Source organism: Phoca vitulina, unplaced genomic scaffold (assembly GCF_004348235.1).
Source record: "Phoca vitulina isolate PV1807 unplaced genomic scaffold, GSC_HSeal_1.0 scaffold11, whole genome shotgun sequence".
Taxonomy (NCBI): Eukaryota; Metazoa; Chordata; class Mammalia; order Carnivora; family Phocidae; genus Phoca; species Phoca vitulina.
The window spans coordinates 39601947-39618819 of record NW_022589714.1 but is presented as its reverse complement, the minus strand read 5'-3'; the positions used below and the strand labels follow the sequence as shown (position 1 = coordinate 39618819).

At 42.2% G+C, this 16873-nt stretch overlaps 1 protein-coding gene across 2 annotated transcripts in view; it reads right to left on the bottom strand.

Moving 5' to 3' along the window:
- XPO5 (exportin 5) overlaps positions 1 to 16873 on the bottom strand; it is a 52783-nt gene that overhangs the window by 11929 nt on the left and 23981 nt on the right. For both annotated transcript variants that reach the window (XM_032409757.1, XM_032409758.1), the window contains 5 exons: positions 15766 to 15807; positions 15348 to 15437; positions 14406 to 14605; positions 13752 to 13851; positions 12731 to 12912 (listed from right to left, as the gene is read on the bottom strand). In XM_032409757.1, coding sequence (XP_032265648.1) covers positions 12731 to 12912; positions 13752 to 13851; positions 14406 to 14605; positions 15348 to 15437; positions 15766 to 15807 — 614 coding nt within the window. The remainder of the gene's footprint in view (positions 1 to 12730; positions 12913 to 13751; positions 13852 to 14405; positions 14606 to 15347; positions 15438 to 15765; positions 15808 to 16873) is intronic.

The window sequence follows — 16873 nt, the reverse complement described above, 5'->3', positions numbered from 1 at the left end:
TCAACACTTTTTTTTTTTAAATCTAACCATGTACACTCAGTACAATCATTTCAACTTTTAGAATGCCACTTAATTAATTCTAGTTAATCTCCCCACCTCCCTGAGGGCTAGTAAGTTCGTTCCCTCTTCTAGCAATGAGCTTTTCTGCAGAGTTCTTGTGTACATGTGTGAGTTTCTCTATGGTGGACAGAAACACGTAGAATTGCTGGATACTTGTGCTTTGCAACTCATGTGCTGCACAAGTCTTCTGGTCTGTGGCCTGACTTGCTTATACTAATATTTCCAATAGGCTTTATGCCCCGTTTTTTCCATTGTGGTAAAATACATATAAAATTTCTCACTTTTAAGTGTACAGTTCAGTGGTACTAAATACACTCAGACTGTTGTGCAACCATCACCACTATCCATCCCCTATTTTTTGTCTTATAAAACTGCAACTCTCTACCTATTAAACAGTAGCATCCCATTCCTCCCTCCCCCAGATCCTGGCAAGCACCATTTTACTTTCTGACTTTAGGATTGTGACCATATTCAGCATCTTGTGTAAGTAAAACCCTACAGGATTTGTCCTTCTGTGACTGGCTTATATCATTTAGCACACTGTCCTCAAGGTTCATCCATGTTGTAGCATATTGAAGAACCGTCTTCCTTTTAAAGGCTGAAAGATATTCTATTGTATGTAAATATCACATTCATCCATCAATGGACACTTGGGTTGCTTCAACTTTTTTTTTTTAAGGTTTTTAAGCAATCTCCATGCCCAATGTGGGGCTCAAACTCACAATCCTGAGATCAAGAGGCCCATGCTCCTCCGACTGAACCAGCCAGGCACCCCTGCTTCCACGTTTTAGCTAGTATGAATGATGCTATGAACTTGAGTGTATAAATAACTCTTGAGACGCTGCCTTCAATTCTTTTGAGAACCCAGAACTGGAATTGCTGGATCATATGATATTTTTATTTTTTTGAGGAACTATCCAACTGTTTTTTGCAGCAGCTGTCCCATTTTATATTCCCACAACAGTGCACTCCCACAATTCTTATTAGTGTCTGCTTGATAGTGACCTGCCTACTCCTTAGGCTGTTACCTTCTCTTCAATCTTTTTTTTCTGTTCGTCAGCCTCATTAATTTCCATTGTCCTATCTTGACTTTAAAAAAATTATTTATTTTTAATAATCTCTACACCCAATGGGGGGGCTTGAACTCACAACCCCAAGATCAAGAGTCACATGCTCCTCTGACTGAGGCAGCCAGGAACTTACTTTCTTCTGCTCTGGAAATCTGCCTTTGAATCCCTCTAGTGAATTTTCATTTCAGTTATTGTACTTTTTCAGCTCCAGAATTTCTTTTTGGTTTCCTGTTAGGTTTTCTATTCCTTTTATAGATATTTCCATTTTGTTCACATTGTTTTCTTGACTTTCTCCACATCTTCTTTTAGTTCTTTGAGCATTTTTAAGACCGTTGTTTTAAAATCTTTGTCTATGGATGCCTGGGTGGCTCAGCTGGTTAAGTGTCTGCCTTTGGCTCAGGTCATGATCCCGGGTCCTAGGATTGAGCCCTGCATGGGGCTCCTTGCTCAGCAGGGAGCCTGCCTCTCTCTCTCTCTCCACCCCCCTCGCTCTAATAAATAAATAAAATCTTAAAAAAAAAAAATAAAGTCTTTGTTTAGGGGAGCCCGGGTGGTTCAGTTGGTTAGGCATCTGACTTAATTTTGGCTCTCGTCATGATCTCAGGGTCGCACTGAGCATGGAGCCTGCTTAAGATTCCCCCCCCCCGCACCCGCCCTTTCTCTCTCCGTCAGTTATGCATCTGCTTTCCACTCAGGCCGTGATCCCAGGGTCCTGGGATGGACCCCAGCGTCTCGGGCTCTCTGCTCAGTGGGGAGTCTGCTTCTCCCTCTCCCTGCTGCTCTGGCTTTCTTATGCTGTCAAATAAATTAATGGAATCTTAAAAAAAAAAAAAATTCTCTCCTTCTTCCTCTGCCCTTCCCCCACCCCACTCGCGAATGCTCTAAAAATAAATAAAGTCTTTCTCTTTTCTCTAGTAGGCTTGACATTTAGATCTTTTTCAGAGATAGTTTCTGTTGATTTATTTTTTCCTTTGAATGGGCATACTTTCTGTGCATGCCTTCTGATTTTTCGTTGAACACTGGACATTTGAGTCTAATGATGTGGTAACTCTGAAAATCATATTCTTCTTCCCCATACTGATTTTTTTGATTGTTGTAGGCTGTCTCTGGGCCAAAGATCCACTGAGGTATAAACTCAATGTTTTCTCAGGTCTTTTCTGAGCCTTTCCCTGGGTATGCACAACCACTTTTTAATTATCCCCATATATGCAGTTGTTCTGGAATGCCCTAAACTTTATTTTTTTAAAGATTTTATTTATTTATTTGACAGAGAGAGAGATAGCGAGAGCAAGAACACAAGCAGGGGGAGTGGGAGAGAGAGAAGCAGGCTTCCCGCGGAGCAGGGAGCCCGATGCGGGAGTTGATCCCAGTACCCTGGGATCATGACCTGAGCCGAAGGCAGACGCTTAACGACTGAGCCACCCAGGTGCCCAAAGATGCCCTAAACTTTAGTCTGGCTCACAAAAGGGGAAAAGTTGAAAAATGAAAGGGGAGGGTGTAAATGGCCTTTTCAATCTCCTGGATGTTACTTCAGCAGGAGGGGAGGAGGCTTGCAACACTGTCTGTGTCTGCACTGGTGTGATCAGAAGTAGCAATCAGTGATCAGAGCACAGATCTCCAATATTTAGTGAACTGGGGCCTTTTTGCCCACCCTGGTTCTACAAGCTGTGTGCAAGCTGCTCCAGGAACATGTGCACAGCTGCCTGCCAAGGGGCTGGGGGCTAGGTAGCTGCTATTGCGCTAAGAGCTGATACTGACTGGAATTACCCACAATTTACCATTCAAGTCTTCCTGTGGAAGTTGCAAGCCTTCAAGATTCCAGAGTTCCAAAATCAGATTCTGCCAGTACAACTGTTATCTAGATGGGGTGACAGATTCCTAGTGCTTCTTACTCTGCCATCTTCCTGGGCTTTAGTTTTAATGCAAACGTACTGACCTTCATCATGGTTTGTTCTTCTTGTGTCTTAAGAACTCATTCACTATCCTGATACCATAAATACAGTCTAGGAGTCTTTAGTGTATTAATCTATTTGAAACTTCTTTTTCTGTATGATGACAGGAAGGAATCCACTCCCCCGCCACCCCATCCGAGAAAGCCAACTGTCCCTGCATGATGCGTTAAATAATTTAGCTTTCTTTTTCACTGACTTACATTACTTCGGTCATTACTTCTGTCATAGATCAATCTGTCACACACACCCCAAGAGTCTACCTGGACACTTTTACCATTGCATTGAACCCATCATCACCTAAGAAAGATTTCTACTAAAAAATGACCAGTATCAGATTAATTTTATAGACCAGGAGTCAGAGAGTATATATTGGAGACTTAACCAGCCATATGCTTTCTCTCCTGAATATGCCACTCTGCTGCTGAAGCACAATAGCAGCCATAGGCAATAAGCGAATGAATGGGCATGGCGTGCTCCAATAAAACTTTATTTATAAAATATGCAGAGACCCATACTTGGCCCTTGGGCTGTGGTTTGCCAACCCCTGCTCTATAGAGATCTAATTATTTATAAGAAATATAAACTAAAGTAGACTAAGTTAAACAGTGCTATGGAGATGCAATCAGCAAAATCCAAACTAGGGGAAACCGTACAAGTACAAACCTAGTTTTTTCACCAAATAAATTGAAAAGAAGACAGGGCAACTAACAAATTTAGACATCAAAGACATCTCAAACACTACGAACAGACCTAGTTTGGATCCTGAGTCAAACAAACAAAAAAAACCACCTAAAATATTTTGGGACTATTTGCACACTGATGGGACATTTGGTGATGTTAAGGAATTACTGTTACTATTTTAAGATCTAACAATGGATCGGTAGTTTCTTTTCTTTTTCCCAAAGATTTATTTATTTGTCAGAAAGAGAGAGAGAGAGAGAGAGAGACAGAGCAAGAGCAAGCGCGCATGCGCAAGGGGGCGCAGCAGGCAGAGGGAGAAGCAGGCTCCCCACTGAGCAAGAAGCCTGATGCAGGACTCAATCCCAGGACCCCGGGATCATGACCTGAGCCGAAGGCAGACACTTAACCAACTGAGCCACCCAGGCACCCCTGGATTAGTAATTTCTTATTTGTAATTTCTACATCTGTGTTTACAAGTGCTTTTATGCCTATCTTGTCCTCTTTGGCACTGTCAATGTCTAGTTTTGCCTCCTCTGTGGAAGACGGTATGAACTCCTTGTCTTACTGACAACTAAGCAAACGTATTTTGCCATTCATCTGTTTAAGTGTTTCAAAGAATAAAAGTAAATTCCTTTTTGATTAGTAGCACACTTTAGGACTAGATTTTTGTTTTTAGCTGGCCAGACTCTTAACTGGAGGGCTATGTACCATCTTCGGGAATCAGATGACGCACATTCTTATTCCAAACCACCTTCTGTACTGTTCACCAGTATCCCACTGGAATTAACGGGAATTCATAACCTATTTCCTTCTACAGTCCTGAAATTACACTGTACCTTCTCTCATTTACTCGTCTCTGTGATTCCAAAAGGCTGTGTTAAGTTTCCTGACCTGGGTTCTAGTACTTTGGAACATTCTGTTACCAAATAACTAGCTTTTGCTAACGTGAGGAGGAGGCACAAACCAGTGCCTTATGGAGGCCCCCTCCAAGTTTTGTCTCATTCACAACAATCCTCTGGGGGTTGGTGAGTTTTATTCTCCCCATGTAACAGATGAAAAAAGGAAACTCAAGTAAGGTTGTTACTTTGAGTAGTTGCAGCACACTAGCTGCCAATGATTTTAAGATAGAGACCTTTCTGGGGGCCCCTGGCTGGCTCAGTCGGTAGCGCCTGAGGGCTTGATCTCGGGCTTGTAAACGTTCAGGCCCCACATCAGATGTAGGGATTACTTAAAAATAAAATCTTAAAAAAAAAAAATGGAGAGTCTTCTGTGTTACTCTTCTAGGAAATGAGCACAACCTTGAGGGCACAACTGCATTAAGCAGCAGTTCAACAATGCTATTAGTGTGTGTCATGCCCATGGCTTAGTGACTCTAGGCCACACCTAGGCTCAGGGAGCTCAGATAAATTAAATAACGACCACAAGGTCACAGCTAAGGACGCAGTCTTCTCTACCCCTGCCTTGGTACAGGAAGAGGGCTATGACCCTAGTGTGCATATGTGTGTATCAACCCCCACCTTGTTTCTAAGTGTGCCATCCTCTTGCTCACCTTTGCTCATGCTGTTCCCCTCACCTTTCCTCTTCTTTGCCTCAATTGGCTAATAAACCTTCAGACTTCAACTGCATTGTTACCTGACCCTCCATTCTCTCCATCAGAGTTAAATGCTCTCTCCTCAATGCTCCTGAAGGCTATTTAATGAAGCCATCAAAGATTTACCTGCTATCCTATGGTTTACAAAGGGTTTTCAGAGCAATGATTTCATTTGGTTCTCACAAGAATGCTGTACGTTAGTAAGAACTGATGTTTATTGAAGAAACACAAAGTCTAGTTTTGGTATTAAAGCAGCCTTAGAAAATGGCTGAGATTTGAGAAAATACCTCAAATAAATAAATAAAATCTTAAAAAGTATATACAATTCAGTGCTATTTAAGATATCACAATGTTGTCCAACCACCAGCTCAACTTTTTTTTTAAAAAAGATTGATTTGAGAGAGACAGTGAAAGAGAAAGAGTGCGCACGCACGTGCGAGCATACAAGCTGGTGGAGAGGGAGAAGCAGGCTTCCCGCTGAGCAGGGAGCCCAATTCGGGACTCGATCCCAGAACTCTGGGATCATGACCTGAGCCGAAAGCAGATGCTTAACTGTTTGAGCCACCCAGGCGCCCCTCAACTTTTAATATGTGAAACTTCAGGGAAGTTCAGGGAAGGACAAGGGCCAACGGCAGGTCACACCCTCCATCCCCCCCCCCCCCCGCCCCGCCCCACCCCATAGTCATTAAGGAGGAACAGTGAAGTAGCAGCAGTTAATCTCCATTTCTCCCTTCCTCCAGCTCTGGCAACACCAATTTACTGTCTCTACGGATTTATCTATTCTAGATATTTCACATAAATGGAATTATACAATATGTGGCCTTCTGTGTCTGGCATCTTTCACTTAGCATAATGGTTTTGAGGTTCTTCTACATTATAGCATGTTAACAATACTTCACTCCTTCTTATGGCTGAATATCTGAGTTTCCACTGATTTGCTATTGTGATAGAGTGCTGGCAGAACATTCGTCAGCAAGTATTTGTGTACCTGTTGGCAATTATTTTGGGTATACGTGCAAGAGTGGAAATGCTAGGTCATGTGGTAATTCTATATTTAAATTTCTGAAAAATTAACCATTTTCTTTTTTCCATAGCAGTTGAACCATTTCACGTTCCTCACCAGCAATGTACGAGGGTTCCAGTTTCTCCTCATCCTTGCCAAGTTATACAATTTTGGGGGGGTGGGGGCAGGAGGTGGTGAGGCACAGAGGGAGAAGGAATCTTAAGCAGGCTTCACACCCAGCATGGAGCACGACACAGGGCTCATTCTCACGACTGGGATTATGACCTGAGCTGAAATGAAGAGTCAAGACGCTTAACTGACTGAGCCACCCAGGTGCCCCATAATTTTGTTTCTTTTTTAAAGATTATTTATTTGAGAGAGCAGAGCGAGCGAGAACACGAGTGCGGGGAGCGGTAGAGGGAGAGGGAGAAGATACTGGGCTCAGTCCCAGGACCCTGAGATCATGACCTGAGCCAAAGGCAGGCACTTAACTGACTGAGCCACCCAAGCGCCCCATAATTTTGTTTCTTAAAAAATTATTATTACTATTTATTATAACCATTCTATTGGGTGTGAAGTGATCTCCTGGTTTTTATTTGCACTTCCCTAATGTCTAATGATGATGAGCATTTTTTCATGGGCTTGTTGGTCAGTTGTCTATCTTCTTTGGAGAAATGTCTATCCAAGTCTTTTGACTGGGTTTTTGATTGGGCTGTCTATGTCTATCCTTATGGCAGCACCAAATTAACTTGATATCTGTAGCTTTGTAGTGAGTTGAGATTGAGAAGTTTGAGTCCCCTAACTTTGTTCTTTTTCAAGGTTGTTTTAGCTTTCTGGGGCCCCTTACAATTCCATATTAATCTGAAGACCCTACTTTTCCAGTTCTGCAAAAAAGTCCATTGGAAATTGGAATTTTAGTAGGGATTGCATTGAATCTGTAGTTTGCTTTGGGTAGTTTTCCATCTCAACAAAATTAAATCTTCTAATTCATGAATATGGGATGCTTTTCCCTTTAGATTGTTTTTAATTTCAGGAATGTTTTGTAGCGCTCAGTGTATGATGTCTTTCTTATCCTTGGTTAAATTTATTCCTATATACTTTATTCTTTTGATGCTATTATAAATGGAATTATTTTCTTCATTTTCTTCTGGTATTATTCATTGCTAATGTACAAAAACAACTGATTTTTTATGTTGATCCTGTATCTTGTAACTTTGTTAAATTTGCTTCTTACCAGTAATATCTTTTTCTGTGAGTTTGAGGGATTTTCTATGTCATTTGTGAATGGAGATAGTTTTACTTCTTTTCCAATTTGGACGCCTTTATTTCTTTTTCTTGCCTTAATTATCCCTCTGGGACTTGCAGTACACAATGTCGAATAGCAGTGGAATTGGGCATCCTGTGTTTTTGTTTTTTAAAGATTTTATTTATTTATTTGACAGAGACATAGCAAGAGAGCGAACACAAGCAGGGGGAGTGGGAGAGGGAGAAGCAGGCTTCCCGCCGAGCAGGGAGCCCGATGCGGGAGTCAATCCCAGGACCCTGGGATCATGACCTGAGCTGAAGGCAGACGCTTAATGACTGAGCCACCCAGGCGCCCCGGAATTGGGCATCCTTGTCATGTTACTGATGGTAGGGGGAAAGCTCTCCATCTTCCACCCCTGAGTAGGATATAAGCTATGGATTTGTCATAAGAATCATTTTTCATTTTGAGCAAATTCCCTTCTACTCATAGTTTGCTAAGTGTTTTTATCATCAAAGGGTGTTAAATTTAGATTTTTGTCAAATGCCTTTTCTGTGTCAATTAAGATGATCAGGTGGGTTTTTTCCTTTGTTCTATTAATATAGTGTATTACACTAGTTTACTTTCATGTGCTGAAGTACTCTTACATCCCTGGGCTAAATCCCACTTGTCATGGTGTATAATCTCTTAATCATGCTGTTGGATTCAGTTTGCTCCTATTTTGTGAGGCCATCCAAAACTCTGCCTTAGCCTTTACCTACACTGCTGTGTGGAGGCCAAGAATAGGTAAAAGGACCCACTTACTTTGAAAAACTGCAATTTGCCATCTATTTTTAGTTTCTTTTTTTGACAGAGAGAGAGAGAGAGCACCCGTGCACAAGCAGGGGGTAGGGCAGAGGCAGAGGGAGAAGCAGACTCCGCGCTGAGCAGGGAGCCCGATGTGGGACTTGATCCACACTTGAGCCACCCAGGCGCCCCTGCCATCTTTTTAGTTTCTAATTTAAGTCTTTGTTGGTGGTTTGGGAAGATGGCTAATACTATGAAATGATCTCTGATAAAATCAGTTCTTACTGAGAAGAAATTCAGTCTTAAATCTGACAGGGAGCAGACAAGCTGTTTCTTTATCCTTTAATTAAGTGTGATTGTGACCTCAAGACATAATATAATGAATTTAAAAAACAGGTATTGTTAACACATCCTTGGTCCAACATACCTGACACTACAACAGAATCTTGTATTCCTTCTGGTCTCCCCTCTCCTCCTGCTCAAGAAGATGATGGTACCCTGGGGCTCTATCTCTAACTCACAAGCAGTGGCAGGAGGACTCAGAGTATACATTGTTTCAATATCTCTGATTTCTAGTCAGGTGCTTGTAGCAGGGACATCCACAACTACTAATGTTTAGGCTCCTAAAATATCACCTTTCCTGACACACTTGCAAGGCAGGGTTCTGTGCTTCCACATTAAGAGAAAACTAGTTATTGCTCGGCAAAGAAAAAGACAACCAGGTAATAAAAGTTTCAAGTTTTACATGGTCTGTACCTATGTGAAATTTTCTCAGTAATAACAGCTGCGTATAACCATTATGCTAAACAAGAGTTCACACATATAAGATTTCAATAAAATATATAGAGGACATACAGATACAACGTAACAAACTTCAAATTAACAGAAAAACTGTTATCATTCTAAACAGACGATGATGACAATGCACCTCTTGAGAACCCGAGTTCTGCTCCCCACATCTGTCCTCCATCTGACCCCCTAGGAACATTATCCAACAGAAATATAATATAAGCCACATAAGCCAATTAAAATTTTCTAGCCAGGGGCACCTGGGTGGCTCAGTCGGTTAAGCGTCTGCCTTCAGCTCAGGTCATGATCCCAGGGTCCTGGGATCGAGCCCCTGCGTCTGGCTCCCTGCTCGGCGGGGAGTCTGCTTCTCTGCCCCTCCCCCTGCTCCTGTGTGAGTGCACGTGCGTGCGTTTGCACGCTCTCTCTAATAAATAAGTAAAATCTTTTAAAAAAATAAATAAAATAGGGGCGCCTGGGTGGCTCAGTCGTTAAGCATCTGCCTTCGGCTCAGGTCATGATCCCAGGGTCCTGGGATCGAGCCCCGCATCGGGCTCCCTGCTCCGCGGGAAGCCTGCTTCTCCTTCTCCCACTCCCCCTGCTTGTGTTCCCTCTCTCGCTCTCTCTCTCTCTGTCAAATAAATAAATAAAATCTTTAAAAAATAAAAAATAAAAAATAAATAAAAAATAAATAAAATAAATAAAATCTTCTAGCCAGCCAAGCTTAAAAAAACAAAAAGAAACAGGTTATATTAATTCTATTTAACCCAATGCAGCAAAACAAACAAAAAACCCCAAAAAACTTCAACATCAATATAAAAAATTATTAACAAGGTATTTTATATTCCTTTTGTGTACTAAGTTTTTGAAATCTGATGTGTATTTTACACTTACAGCTTATCTCATTTCAAACTAGTCACAGTTCAAGTGCTTGATAGCCAGCCACATGTGGCTTGTTAGTTATCAGACTATCTGACAAGGAGTTAAAACTCACAGCTCCAACACCCAACTGTTGGGAATGTAAATTAGTACACCACTTTAGAAAACTATTTGGTTCTATCTGTAAAACGGAAAACATGCATACCTCATGAACCAGGAATTCTACTCTTATATGTAGGATTCTATTCCAACCCAAAAGAAATTATGCATGCCCCAAAAGACATTTACAAGAATGCTAACAGCAGCATGGCTGCACTATCTGTAACAATAAAATGCTGGAAACTATTGAAAAGTCCACCAATTCTTTTTTTTTTTTTAAGATTTTATTTATTTGACAGAGAGAGACACAGCGAGAGAGGGAACACAAGCAGGGGGAGTGGGAGAGGGAGAAGCAGGCTTCCCGCGGAGCAGGGAGCCCGATGCGGGGCTCGATCCCAAGACCCTGGGATCATGACCTGAGCTGAAGGCAGACGCTTAACGACTGAGCCACCCAGGCGCCCCAAAAGTCCACCAATTCTAAATGAATAAATAAGTGACTGAGTAATTACACAACAGACTACCATGCCAGCAATGCGAATGAACAAACCACAATGACACGCAATAACTCGGATGACTCTCACAAACATATTATTGAGCAAGAGAAGCCAGACATGAAGGCATACATGCTTCGGACTACATTTATTAAAACTCAGAAAACCAGGCAAAATGTGGAAAGGTCAGAATAGTGGTTACCCCTGAGGGGCAGGTAATGACTTGAAAGAGGTGATTGCTAAGGTTGTTTGTTGATCTGGGTGCTGATCGCAGGGATGTGTCTCCTTTGTGAAAATTCAGCTACATGCACTCATAATTCCTGTCCTTTCCTTAGATCTATTTGTGCCCTTACATTATCCTTCAAGATAAAAGTTACTATAAAAACAAGACAAGACTCTAATAGCTCCAGATGTACATTATTCAAAGAATCAAACTGCTCCATAACTGTGGTGAACATTTTTCAAAATATCTTCTGATTGACTTCGGGATTTTCCAAAACACTGAACTCTTAGAAAAGTAACAAGATGGCAACCATACTATTCTTGTGGTTTCGCCCAACCGGGAATGAACTTTCTTTCCAGGTCTGGGTTCCCACCACATGGACTCTGGCCACAAGCCTAAAAAGACAGTATGTTGCTACCTGATTCCATCACTTTCACTTTTCTCTAAGCTACAGAAGAACCTTCTGGTTTTAAAAACATCAATATGGAAGCAAAAATTTTCTTGACTAAATATTTACTACCCTCTCAATATGCAAACCATACTTCTTTATTGAAATGTCTTTCTTCCTTTTGAAATCAGAACAAAATAAGGCCTTTTTCCACAGATCCCCAATGACCACTCTTTCAGACACTCCAGCTCTCCAGTTTGGTCAACCTTAACTTAAACACTTGGATTCTTAAGTTGATGATCTAGGGAGTCTGCTTCTAGTACAGCGTCCCAGGGACATGAGTAATTTGGTTCGCTCAGTTGAGATGCTGCTCTTCCACCCTGGGTAAGAGGCCAAAACCCACTGGAACAGAGCTCTAACCTGTAACTCAGAAATACTATGAGAGCTAAAAAAGAATCAAGGGGCGCCTGGGTGGCTCAGTCAGTTAAGCGCCTGCCTTCGGCCCAGGTCATGATCCCAGGGTCCCGGGAAGAAGTCTCGAGTTGGGCTCCCTGCTCTGCGGGGAGGCTGCTTCTCCCTCTCCTTCTGCCCCTTCCCCTGCTCGCTCGCTCTCAAAATAAATGAATAAAATCTTTAAAAAAATAAATAAATGAAATAAAAAAGAATCAAATCTTGCTTTGGCCAGTAAGAACTGAATTCTAGCCACTGCCTACTTTTCTCTGTAGCGTGTCCCTGAATCATCAAACACCTCAGGTAACGAACAAGCGTAGGCCTGGCCCACTTCCACTTGAATACATTAGTTGATGTGATTTGTAACAGTGACTCTGAACCTTTAATGTAAGCACAAACCACCTGGAGATCTTGTTAAAAATGCAGATTCTGACCTAGTATGTCTGGGGTGGGGTCCCGACTCTGCATTTCAAACAAGCTCTTAGGTGATTGTTGCTGCTGGTCTGAGGACTCAGCTTTGAGAATTAAAGACCTAGGAAACGGAGGTGGAACACGTATCATGCCTTCCTTGGGCATGATCAGCCACTGCATGTTTGGTCCATTGGCGGGTAGAGTTGTTATTGATAAATTCAGATGAGCTCATCTGAATATCAGAGAAGCACCACTAAGAAAGCAACTGTCCTGCTCCCAATGAACAACTCCTTTAGTGGCAAAAATTTGGACAAATAAAACCTAAAGTAAAAAGTAGGGATAAAGTATAAGGAAGTAGGAGAGGAACATAGAGGAGAGGCTCCAAATGAGAAAAGCCATTTGGGGATCAGCCGTCATGTGTTCACTTGGAATGCAAGACTTAAGCGAGTGAGGACTACTGTTATTTTTAAAAAAAGGGATCCCAGTCGAGAAAGAAACAAGAACTAATTCCTCATTTACTAGCCACTGTGACCTGAAGAAATATCAACAGATTACACTTTTGAGATTCTTAAGGTAAAAAAAAATAAAACAACAGAAAAACCATTATTTCAACTCACCTTATAAGGGCAAGCAAATTGTCAAGAAGTTTCAGAATCTGTTCTGTGCAGGGGTTACGGAAGATTGGATTTCCACTGGGCGTATAACCCACCACGAATCCCCCAGCTTTGGCTTCTTCTAGGTCAGTGGGCCAGCAAGTTCGTTTCACAACACCCAGAATGCTATATACACAAAAGCTCATCTACAGAAAAACGTAGAACAAAAGGTAAACATAAAGAGGAAGAAAAATCAAAAGTGTTATTACACATATGCAAGGTTATAGCAAATGTGATACCACAGGCCAGAGAGAAGGAAAGGACCCCGCCCCATCCTGTTCCTTCTTTTAGGGTCAGTCTAAGAGGGGTCCTTTCATTGCCATCTTCTGCATCAGTGGTAGGCTCTTGAAGTTTCCTTTACATGAGGCTGTCCTTCCAAGGGCTGCAGTGACCCTCTTGCAGGATCCCAATGAAAAGGTGGCCTGGATGCTGCTTCACAACCAAGTGCTTAGACTGCCAACATTTCGTCTTGTTTTTGGCTGACCTTGGACCCTCCAGCCTGTCTTGACACCTCTTGCCATAATCCTCACTCATGGTACTCTCAACCAACCTACTACTTGCCAGGTTAATTTAATAAGACTTCTGCCATACTGGAGCCAGGAAGAATGCTTATTTGAATAGCACAGAACTGAAAATCTCAGGTTTACAAGTTAGACCACCTTTAGGACACTACATGCCAGACAGCAGTGGCAGGAAGGACGCACACTGCTGACCCAATTCCTCATTATACAGTTTTCGGAGCTATTTAGGGATCCTTAAAGCCAAAATAATGACTTCAAATAAAAGACCATCTGCTCTGCTGTGGGAACTAACTCAAGAATTCAAAACTAAAGAAAAGAAAGGAGAAACTTAGGGAAGTGGAGACTCCCAGATTTCTCACGCACGCAGGAAAAACATAAATCTGTAAGAGACTCTACAAATGGTTAACACCCTACTCCTACCTGCGGCCACAGCAGTGCCCCATTCCCAGGAGAGGCTTACTCACCCGTGCGCGGTTTAGACCACAGGGATCCTCCGGGCCTGGGTCACAGCTCTTCCGATCGGCGCCCACGTAGGCAATAAAAGCATCAACATCTGACAGCACTCTGAAGGTTGGAGTGGGAAAGACGAGTCATACCATGATTCGAAGCACAGACAGTTTCTTCCACAAAAGCTAATAAACTATGATTATTTGGCCCCAAAGAGCACTTGTTACGGTGAGAGGAATTTAATCATACTGCCTGCTGTCATGTGAAGGCTGAAACTTCTCTTCCCACTTCTGAAATGTCACTAATAAAAAGGATGCAGGCTTGAGAATGCTACATGGGCACAGTGAGTGTGTGACGCCTACTTCGCGTGGCCCCTGCTGGCCGTGCTCATGTGTCTATGCGGGCCGGCACTACAATACGGACACTGCAAGCGCTCTGCGGCCTCCCAACCGTACTGCCCACCTCTACTCACTTCTTCCCTCTCCCTACACCTCGGAACTCAAGATGACAGTCTCAGCAATTAGAATAAACGACTGCTTTTGGAGAACTTCAGATGTCACCGATGGGGCCATCACACCTTGACATCCTTACACTGCCACCCGGGGCAACTCTTCAAATACAGAAGGGGTGCTCCAGTGCAGTGAGGGTCTGGGGCAAAGGCTCTCCTCTACCTGTGCATGTCTTCAGAAAGCCAGATGCTGGCCACTGGTGCCATCAGCTCCTCTAGGAACACCTTCTGACGCTCGTAGTTCTTGAACTGGTTGCTAATGAGAACCAGGGCTTCCATGAGGGCACACTTCTCCATTTGTGTCAAGAGTAACTCATTGGAGAGGAGTTGTTTCACATGGTTATAAAGCATGTCAAAATTGGGCTGCAGATTACAAAGAAAAAAACCCAAAGGTGGTGAAGGTCTGATTTTTAAGGAGAGGTGGGTCACTCAAGGAAGGTGGAGAGAGAATCAAGGCATTCCTAGGAAGGTCAGGCCTATAAGACTGTCACTTAAGTAATTTAGTTGTAACGTTGTTCTTTTGCCTAAACAAGTAAGGCAATTTAGGCAGAAGGTGGTTCTTGTCTCGGGTGTTTGGGTAACTGTACTGTCCCATGCTACAACTGTGAAAACAATAGGTCTTTTTTTCTATTTCAATTTTATAGTATATTCACAGACAAAGATTAGTTTGTTTATATATGTTAGGGAGACACGTAACTGCTGTGTATTCAGAGAAGAAATTTTTGACTAATTTCTAATCTGGAATAGTGCTAAATTTCCTATAGAAACCCTCCAAAAAAGGTTGGGATTTGCATCTGGCTTCTCTCAAGATTAGGCACACCATTTGGCAGTAAACATCACATAGGAAAGATGTGTACACTGACAGGAAAAACTTGGTCATCTACATGGAATAGAACTACTCATTTCGAAGGAATATATTTGCATTTTTAATTCCACTACTAAGGAGGAGAGGAAGAAGGCATCAACTCAAGAACGCTTATTTGAAGCAAAGCTATAGTTCCTAGTTTTCTATTTACGTGAGGTATAATTAGGGCTGGATTTACAGAGGAATGTAACTAAACTTGACAGGTCTCAGTGGCTACCTGGTTTGAGGCCAGCAGCTTACCAGTACGAGCTGGGGGTAGTCACGACAAGTCTTGATGATGGAGGAACAAGCGTGTCTCCTCACATTCCTCACTGCCCGGGTTCTGGGGGCCTGGGAAGACATAGTCAACAAACCTGGAGCCACTTTTAATAAAATTTACAGATGCTGCATAGAACACATAAAATACTTCCTTCAGAGGCAAATTCACAATTTTCACAATGTGGGAGTTTAATGGAGTGACACTTATAGTCACCATGAATCCACATGTTCACTGTTTTCGCCTTAGAATATCTCTGGTACAAAACACTGTATCATGTGACCATCTCCTGCCTTTACTAACCCCTTCTACCTATAAAAAAAAAATCTAGACTTAGGTGTTAGGCATTCATACTTTTGCTCTCCAGAAGTTAGGATTTGTTGGTTGATTTAATGGTCTTACCTTACTTTCTTCAACAGTTTCAAAAGTGACAGATGAAAATAGCTAAGGGTAAGAAAGAAAAAGTCACTCATCAGGACCAAATGCATAAAATGCTTTTAAATAGTAGCTTGCATCAAGTTTCCAATAAAATCTCGAAAGTGTAAACAATATCTAACAAAAGGGTTTTCAATTGGTGTTACGAAGTTTCAGATGCTCATTTTCTCAGAGAACTCTACAAGAGGCTTGAGATTCACAACTTTACCATCAAATATTTTACAAAGGCGGAGGTCACAGAATCCCCGAACAATCCAAGCCATCAGCCAAACACTCAGCCATGGTGATACCCTCTCTGATTCCACTGTGTCACTTCTCACGGACTTTTTTACCTAATACAGCATGACTACTGCGCTAGTCACCAGGATAGAATTATACTCTAACAAAGGTCTAATCAAGAAACCCAATGGACAGACGCCTGGGTGGCTCAGTTGGTTAAGCGTCTGCCTTCAGCTCAGGTCATGATCTCAGGGTCCCAGGATCGAGCCCCTCGTTGAGCTCCCTGCTAAGTCTGCTTCTCCCTCCCTCTGCCCCTCCCCCCATGCACTCTTTCTCTCATAAATAAAATCTTAAAAAAAAAAAAAAGAAAGAAAGAAACCCAACAGATATTTCCCAGTTCTTAGAGAATTTCTGTTGCAACAAATGAGTCTACCTTTTTGAAGTTCTACTGACCTTTGTAACACAACATTTTCTCATTTCTCTGGCTGTATCTTTATTCTTCTTTGGAGAATTCTCATTCTTTGCCCCCCCCCCCCATGATGATAATCCCCAGGGTTCCCTGCTTGAGCCACATGTCCAACTCTACATACACATCACCCTCTTTCCTAGGGCTTCACCTCTGCTCTAGGCACTTCTATGATGATGCCACCTTAATATTGTAATTTTCCAGACTCTAGACCTTTAACCTCAAATAGCCAATTTATTGTGAAGTATCTTCTCGTAGATATTCTACATACACTTCAAATGTAGTATTCCTAAACTGAACTCATCCCTCCTTCCTCATTCTTACCGATTCCATTATTTTCACTCAGGTAGTTCTCTACTATTCACCTAAACTGGAAACCCAAAAACGATC